Below are 8,933 nucleotides of genomic sequence, written 5' to 3'. Positions count from 1 at the left end.
TGCACTACAGTAAGTGCACTACAGTAAATGTACTACAGTAAATGTACTACAACTGGGTAAAGACAGTACAGTCACGGCTGGAGGTAGATATCAAAAACTCTTGGTTTGTTGGACATAAGAGTCTTTATTGAAATGGACAATCTGTGAGATTACAGTGATGTCAGGGAGATCTAACTACCCAAATAAAACACACACACAAGTATGTGACAGAGTGTGAGTAAGTGTGTGTGTGTGTGTGTGTGTGTGGGTGGGTGTGTGTGTGTGTGTGTGTGTGTGTGTGTGTGTGTGTGTGTGTGTGTGTGTGTGTGTGTGTGTGTGTGTGTGTGTATTTGTGTGTGTGTGTGTTTATGGGGGGTACATTTGCATGTTTAGTCTGATTTGAGTGCAGATCTCAGAGGTGTGTAGGAGACTTCAGTGTGGTAACAGATCTCCCCATTAACACTCCACTCACACTGATGCTTCTCAACACAGCTCACCTGATAGAGAGAGAGAGAGAAAGAGAGAGAGAGAGAGGTTCATCAGTATATAGGCTAGCATAGAGTTTTAAGACTATTAAAGTTAGTGTAATGTGCAATGGGAACATACCTGAAATATATTTTCATTTCTCTTCTTGGAGCCTGAGGAAACAAACCACAGAGAACCACCACCATCACTGAAGTGTGTTAAAGACCCTAAGTATCAGTATTAAATAACACTCAACAGGTGGCCATCACAGTTCTGTATGTCACCTAATACTGAATTAAGACTTTTGAACACTACAATCAATAATGGGCAATTATTAACTACCTGTATGTCTCTTGTGACAGAGACAGTAGACACAGGTGGAGGAGAGGAGAACACACACAGGACACACAGTGATCAGCAGCGTCCAGCAGACACCACACTCTGGTACAGGAGGGGTGGAGGTGCAGTTGGAGGTGTAGGTGGGTTGTGGGATCTCCACAGCAGGGAGAGATGAGTCTGAAATCAAAGAGGCAGTGAAGCTGCAATAATGGGCATTGACAGCGTTAAAAACTCACGCAGACGAACTTAGTTTAATAAGAACTTAGTTTAGTAGTTTAGTACAACTGAGACTGAATTTCAGGACACCAGCAGGTTAGGAATGTGTTAAATGTAAATGTTAAAAGAAAAACCTGTTCAGGAGATCAGGATAAGTGATCTTACCCAGAAGAGAGAGACGAATGGTTTTCTTCCCATAGTGATACACATAACGATATTGTTTAGCTCCATTTTGATCTCTAGCAATGGCAGTCTCACGTGCAGCACAGTAGTACAGACCCAGATCTGCTTTAGTGATGTTCTTAACACGTAGATCATAAGTACTGTAGGAGGGATTAAACTCAATAGAGTAACGTGGGAAATCAGTAGATGTGAAACCCTGAGCTGATATATTGAGAGGGGGCTGATGCTCATGTGAGCTGTTTCTCAGCCAGAAGATCCTAAGTCCTGTCTTCCAAACACAGTCTGAGAAGAGAGTGATGTCATCTCCTCGTCTGACTCTCATCTGCTCCTCTCGTCCAGAGATCTTCTGACTGGAGAACACCAAACCTGCACCACAAACTCTTTTACACTACAAGGTGTCATGGCCACTTCCACACTTACAACACTGAGTAACTCATAGGAGATTCTGAACATGCCCTATGAGTGGAGACTGAATGAGATCACTGCAGTTGAAGTGTTTTATCCAGGCCTTCAGAATAAATGGCCTCGTAATTGTGTTCAATGTAACAAGATGTAAAGGTGACTTACACATGAGGGTGATGAGGGCGACTCTCGATGTCTCCATCTCAGACGCTGGTGCTGACTGGCTAATGGCGGCCGGGGGCTTTTAGGCAGATGTCTGTTCTGAGAGTTGATTGGTCCACGTCAATGGAACATTTTTGTTGTGTGATGGGGTTCAGTTTTGTGGCTGAGGTGACAGTGATCAGTGGAAAATATCTCGCTGTTGGTCAGCAGTCGTCATGGGTGACGCTTTGATTGATCAACGTGTTTTCATTGGCTGGTGGCGTGTACGTTTCTTTTAACTGATGCAAGGGTTTTAAGTTTAGGAGATAAGAGCGAATCAGAGGTGCTGCTGTCAAGTAGGCCACACCCACACCCAGTTTTATCCAATCAAACAGCACCACTGAAGCATAAGTTACGTTTAGTGTGAGTGCATTTGATTGGAGGGATCTCACTTTTAAAAATCTTTGACCAATTCAGATTGTGTAAAATGTCATGCAACAGTGCTTTGTAAGCTGATCCCAGGTCAGTTTAACTACACTGACTAAAAGGGAAGTTTGTATTGTTGTACACAATGTAAAGCAGCTGTTAAAGGTAGACAGTCATGGCCTGGTGGTTAGGGAACTGGTCATGTGACCAGAGGGTCGTGGGTTCGATTCCCAGACCTGAGGCCATGACTGAGGTTCCCCTGAGCAAGACCCTTAACCCTCAATTGCTCACTTGTATAAAAATGAGATAAAAATGTAAGTCGCTCTGGATAAGGGCATTTGCCAAGTGCCGTAAATGTAAATGTAGACAGTGTGGCCTGAGTTATGGGGGGCGGGACTTCCTGTTCCTTTAGCCACTTGCAAGCGTGCAGGTTTTGTGCAGTGCAACAGAGATGGAACCTTTACTCTGGTCTGGAGATCAGAGCTGATTTTTTTTTCAAACTTACACACACACACCACAGACACACACACAAAACACAAATATCTTTCACTTCCTGTATGCCTTCCTGTATTTACATTTAGTTATGATTAGTTCATCACTGTCAGTGTGCACACACACTTTAATCAGACAGCACAGACGATTCAGTCCGTGAAATGCACACTTTGCAGAGATATGCAATCATACATTTTTTATTTAACACATTTATATAAACACACCAACAAATAAGAGTCTGCATTAAAGAAACATGAAAAAACTGTTTGATGATGTGCACACACACTCGTGTGAGATTTCCTGTTAATCTTTGACTGTCAGATGCTGCTCTCCATGTTGGCTGGAAATGTGACTACACAGTTCATCTGATAACACAGATATGTTGGCCTCTGTCTCAGTGTGTGTGAACAAACACTGCAGAACTGTGTGTCTGAAAGAGTGTGTTCTTCCACAGTGGGGATTCTGTTTCTATCCAGGTCCCCACATGACTACTAATGTAAAGTAGCATTAGGCTAACAATCTGCACTCGGTAAACGTTTTTTACGGTTAGATTGTGGTTGTGTGTAGGAAACTGAGATTATGTAAAAAACCTCTATATGTATGCATGTTCTCACCAGAACACAAGATGTGGTGGATGGTGAGTAAGAAAACTGATAATGTGAGCAGTCATCAGTGCTCTGATCTTACAAGATCGTAACGTTTTGGGTGTGGTGTGACCACGTGACAGAAATACACGCGGAAAAGAGAGTATAGGATCAGTAGGTTTTAATTCACTAGCTTTAATTCACTGAACGGGGACGACGAGGCATTTTGAACTATGCAAACAAAAAAATTAGAACAACACTTAACGCAAACCAAGGCAAAGGATATGATGAATGACAAGAAAATGGGTTTAAACCCTGAAACCTAAAGAACTGCTAGTATGTATAAAATGAAACACAGCGATTTATCTAATTACAAACTACAAAGCCAAACAAACCAGGAGCTCTAGAATAAGGGCGGACACCAGCATCTGTCGCCATAAACAACCAAATATAAAGGACAATTAAGCCCCACGTAGAGACCAGACACCTGCTACATACACACATACAACTAAGATTCACTAACACGGAACAAAGGGGCGTGGCTACACAAATCGGGAAGAAACCAAGATGAAGACACTATACAGAGGAGGGGCTTACAGGAACACCCATCCATCCATTATCTGAACCGCTTAATGCCGCTAGTCGGGGTCACGGGGGGGGGGGGGGGGGGGGGGGCTGAAGCCAATCTCAGCATCTCCGGGCGAAGGCAGGGTACACCATGGGCAGGTCGCCAGTCCACCGCATGGCCAACACACACGCACACCTACGGGCAATTTAGAGTGATCAATCAACCTAACATGCATGTCTTTGGACTGTGGGAGGAAACCGGAGTAAACCCACGCAGGCACAGGGAGAACATGCAAACTCCACACAGAGCAGCCCAGACCGAGAATCAAACCGCCTTGCTGTGAGGCGACAGTGCTAACCACCACACCACCATGCCGCCTTACAGGAACACATGAACATGATAGACAGGCAGGGGCGGGGTTAGTCCTGACAGAGATTCACTCTTACATGTTTGATTTTTACATCACTCATCACAGCACCAGGTGCTGACCATAGGTCAGGGAATGCTGTGAATATTGGGATTTTTGGGAATGTTGACTATATGCGCTGTCCATGGTGCTGAAACAGTACTATGTCCTCTGATGGGCATAGTCTGGTAAACTTGTTTCAGTCCATAATTATCCATTCTTAAATCTGACTACTGATAGTGAATGTCGACACTTTACATGTACAGTTATTGAGGAGATGTTTTCTCCTTAGCGCGACTAGGACAATGAGTAATGATTTATAATCATACGCTTTTTGTCACTGATGAACGTTCCTCCTGTGTTTCACGAGTTAGGAGGGAGAAAGCATGTTCAGAGTGGTTAGCTCTTATTTACTGTCTAAAAAGAAACTTTGGTTGTTTGTTTTATTTCTTTGTGGTACTTTAATTTTACATGTGCTTTATGATGTCATAAAGCAATCTTCCACGCATGTCAAATCAACGCATTTAGTCAGCGTTTTTCAGCTGTGGGATTCTTATAAACACTTTCCCATGTGTGCTCTAGGGGGCGTGCTGTTGCCTGCGTTTTGTAAAGTCACGGATTGTCCACTAGGGCGCTGCTGCACTAAAACTTGAAGTTATTTCAGCAACTCTCTGCACCTTAACCCACCCGGAGCCAACTCATATGTACCCGGAGCAGTGGGCACACGCCAGCTGCGGCACCCGGGCGGCGGTCGAGTGATTGATCGAGCGCACTTCAGCCGAGGTTATTGTCGGTTGCTGTACCTTAGGGGCCTAGGTCCATCTCTTTAGACCTTTAGGCCATGGCTACCAACCCCCCCAAAATAGTGAGAGCAAGTGCAGTCTGGTTGTCACATGTCAATCAATAGCTCTGAGGTGGGGCCTAATTTGCATCAGCAGCTATATCTCAGCAATGCTTTGACAAATGTTCATGAAACTTAATATGCTGATAGGGTACATGACTTTGAGGTCACGGGTCAAAGATGGCCACAAATGTCCAATAGAGGGCACTATAACATGAAAAAAACTGTTTCTCATCAATTGGCCATTGGTCACATCAAGCCAAAACTTTACATGCATCATCAGGGGGTCAAGTGTTATCAAGACACACAATGATGACATCATCACTAAAAAAACATGGCCGACATGAGTCAATTAATTGGTTTTGGCCATTTGACAGACTTAACATTGGCCAATCAACATGAAACCTGACCACTATGCATATCTCAGGACTCTGTGTCATGCTGTGCAATTTCAAAACATTTGGCCACTAGGTGGCGCTATTTGTGAAAATCATGCATAACTCCTCCTAATATTCATTTAGGAACATGCAACTTGAGTCTTTTGATTCCTTGCAATCCACCTGACAACTTTGCCCTTCTAAGCCCTAATAAAAAATGCATAGTTTTGTCACATTTTGTCATCAATTTTTTCCTAGGAATTTGATACAATGATGGCAAGATTATTATGGGCATAATCTGTAGACTCTGTAGGTAAATAATTATGAAAAAAGTAGGATATTTCTATTTTCACATGGATCCATTTTTCCATTATATCCTTGTGCCCATGCCATAAATGACCTATATTGCTATAACTCATAAACCATGTACTGTAAGTGATCAACTCCCAATTTGAAAGTCTTCCAAATCTTCTATAGACTCGGGCCCTTGTGGGGTCTGCCAAGTCTGGTTCAAATTGGGCTGTTGGGGGCGCTACCCAAAAACCTAAGAACTCATAAAAACTCATGCTGCAATCCTCTTATGGAGAATACAGACAAATAAAGGGTCTTGTAGGATTCAGATCAATGAGGTCAATAACATTAAAATTATATCTCATAACAAAACGTGCACTGCCTGACTAGAAATTAACCTTTATATAACTAAAATGTCTTACATTATTTAATTACTGTAATATTAGTATGGTAGTGCTTACATGAAAGACCACACAATTTGATTCAGTTCTATGATCTAAATGATTTTGCCAATACAAGTTATTTTGATACTTTTGGGCCTTTAGTGCCTCAACTGAATCTTTTTTTGCACATTGATTTATTTTTGCATTTTTTCCACTGAAACAGCTTGTCACGTCCAGCTCCTCCCTCCTCCCTGGTCCCACCTAGTTTTCCCCATTCCCTTGGGCTCTTTTCAAAATAGTCTACTACATACTACTGGAGTACTGATCAAGCCCCAAATCAGTATGCCGTATGCCGTGACCAAAATGAAATTTTCCAGTACGCGAAACATCCCCGGATGACTCATACTACTCTTGCCAGCCACTCTCTGTCCTGTGACAATGACCAAAAGGTAAATTTTAATTTAAATAATTTCGTCTATAATGGGTTAATTTATTGATGTAATGGTCTTTTTCAAAACAGTCTCTTAGTTATTGCTTGTAGTTTTGCTCAATATTCACTGCAAACACTATTTGGAGTCGTGCTCAAACTATGCAGTGAAATAACCGATTACAGATGTGTAATATTTTATTGTTTGGACAGAAGCCTGGCATTATGGTTAACATAAAGGCTGCAGTACAATGGCTGGAAACACACAGTGGTGGCTTTAACAGGACAATCTCTCTGCCACCAATACTGATGATGGATCAAGATGAACAGGAGGAAAAAATCAGTGCATTCAAGTCTCTTAGTGGATCATGGCTGCCAGAGGACGAGCAAAGTGATGTAATGGACCCTTTCGTGTTTGGCTTTGAATCTGTGCAAGACATGCAGGCCCGTTGACAGTCTTGCCCGGGAAAATAACGTAATCGCAGTGGCTCTGCCCGTGCGCGAGGGCCTCACACGCTGTCGCTTCGCGAGGTCGTGCACCTCTCGAATTTTGTAACTTCGCGCGTGCCACGCTTCAGCGCAATGAACAAAGTCATGTTTGCAGGGTTCATACACCTTTATGAGGTGGAATTAAAGCACTTGTATGTCACTTAAAGGTCTATTTCAATATTTCCCAGCATGTTAAACTTAAATAAGTTAAATATTTATACATATATTCGAAATAATTCGCTTTTAATCACATTATTTAATGGTGGTTTATTTTCAAAACGCCCAATCTTAACGTCTTCACGTTCTCTCATGTTTCGTCCTGGAATTACAAGAGGCTCGTATTTGTTAACATAATACAAGAGAACTGTTCAGTTAGACAGATATTTGTTGTAAAACGAAGTAGTTACAATTTCAAGCATTTTCAAGTACTTTAGCCTAAATTCCAGCACTTTTCAAACCTGGAATACAATGCAACATTAAAATTCGTCAGGTAAATGTTTTTCCTTTCTTTTCTGCGCTCCAGATTTCTGTATTTACTTTAACTATCCACCACTGTATAGCTAGAAAGGGCTAGCTAATGTCAGAACTAGCTAACGTTAGCACCGTTATCCGACATTTGTTCCACTTCACGGTGGTTCTGCTTACTGGTGTAATCTGGAATTTACTGCCTATTTTTATATTTTCCCAGTCCGATGAACATCGTGTAACGTTATTTTTCTCTTCTAACAAGGCACCATATAATTTACACAGGAAAGAAACATGTGAATGGCTAGTTGGCTATTGCTGCGGTTAGCTGATTTTTAAAAAATATACACACAAGCTGCGGCTCGCGCGCATATTACAAAATACTCTGGAGATATTGTTTTTAACATTGTAAAGCGACCTTGAGTTTGTGAAAGACGCTATATAAATTAAACGTATTATTATTATTGCAAGTTACTTGCAAGTATGGTAATTAGCTCAGAAAATAAGTATTTGCGAGTGATCTTTGTTTTTAGGAGACTGTTGTCTGTGTTTGTTAGGAACATGGGTGGGCTAAATGTGAGCAGTAGCCATTAAGCCACATCATCTCTGAACTATGATAAAATTGAGAAATTGATAAAATATTCCTCACTTATTTGATAACCTAATTTACTATATAACTTGGTCAGGGATAGTATGATATCTGCTGCCAGCTATCTTTGCACCATTTTCTTTTAACTGGTGAATATTAAACAGTAACGAATAATTATTTCAAAAAATATATATTAATACAATGCCATTGTGATTGTGTTTTCCTGTAGGTGGATGGTTGCCAGTTGTCCTTGACTACTTGAACTGCACATTTAACACTTCTACTCATTTCAGCCAAGCAATTTACTAAAGGCCTCAAGAACTTGGTAACCTGAATCAATTCTGAAGCTTTTAATTTACAGGCATTTAGAATATACTTAGTATATTTAGAATTTAAAAGTACTTGTTGAAATGGATAAATATAAATGGCCATATAGTGCTCAGTCAAATCTTCGAAAAAAGGCAGCTAAACAAATGAAAAGGACAACCACCTCTCAAACTAGTGATATAATCCCACAAACAAATCTAGAGGAACCTGTTTCAGGTGATGTTGCTGAATACCAGTCCAGGACTTCAGAAAGTGAGCATGATAGTAGTTATGAAGAGCACTCTTCAGCTGCTAATTTCTTTAAAAGAGTATGTACCAGTTGAGTTTGCACGGACTCTGGCTGAAAGGCATAGATGGAAAGCAACTGAGACAATTAGACAATTTAGACAATTTCTGCTTTACACTGGTCATGTGGTCCTCAGAGATGTGCTGTGCTCCCAAGTGTATCAGAACTTTATGCTTTTATCTGTATCTGTACATATTCTAGCAAGTCCAGCATTGTGTTTTTATATGAATGACTTTGCTAAGAATTTACTAATATCA

The 8,933-nt window shown here is 41.2% G+C and overlaps 1 protein-coding gene and 1 pseudogene across 1 annotated transcript; one reads left to right on the top strand and one right to left on the bottom strand.

Moving 5' to 3' along the window:
* Positions 1 to 169: 169 nt before the first annotated feature.
* On the bottom strand, positions 170 to 1,848 carry LOC143527326 (uncharacterized). Its single transcript, XM_077022479.1, has 5 exons — positions 1,750 to 1,848; positions 1,165 to 1,548; positions 787 to 960; positions 586 to 617; positions 170 to 476 (listed from the first exon to the last, which is right to left on the bottom strand). Exons 1-5 carry the CDS (start codon positions 1,784 to 1,786, stop codon positions 369 to 371), a joined length of 735 nt encoding a protein of 244 aa, XP_076878594.1. The 5' UTR covers positions 1,787 to 1,848; the 3' UTR covers positions 170 to 368.
* Positions 1,849 to 4,401: 2,553 nt separating this feature from the next.
* LOC143528063 (small nucleolar RNA U3) lies at positions 4,402 to 4,601 on the top strand (annotated as a pseudogene).
* The last annotated feature ends 4,332 nt before the right edge of the window (positions 4,602 to 8,933 follow it).

Source organism: Brachyhypopomus gauderio, chromosome 1, assembly GCF_052324685.1.
Source record: "Brachyhypopomus gauderio isolate BG-103 chromosome 1, BGAUD_0.2, whole genome shotgun sequence".
Lineage (NCBI taxonomy): Eukaryota > Metazoa > Chordata > Actinopteri > Gymnotiformes > Hypopomidae > Brachyhypopomus > Brachyhypopomus gauderio.
Note: the sequence above shows the minus strand (reverse complement) of the source record. Positions and strands in the feature narration are given on the sequence as shown.

Excerpts from the sequence above, each read along its gene's own strand:
- LOC143527326 (XM_077022479.1), bottom strand. The coding sequence starts at position 1,786 with ATGGAGACATCGAGAGTCGCCCTCATCACCCTCATGT. Across the intron at positions 1,549-1,749 it reads CGCCCTCATCACCCTCATGT|GTTTGGTGTTCTCCAGTCAG; the intron begins GTAAGTCACCTT and ends TTTGTGGTGCAG. Across the intron at positions 477-585 it reads GAAATGAAAATATATTTCAG|GTGAGCTGTGTTGAGAAGCA; the intron begins GTATGTTCCCAT and ends TCTCTCTATCAG.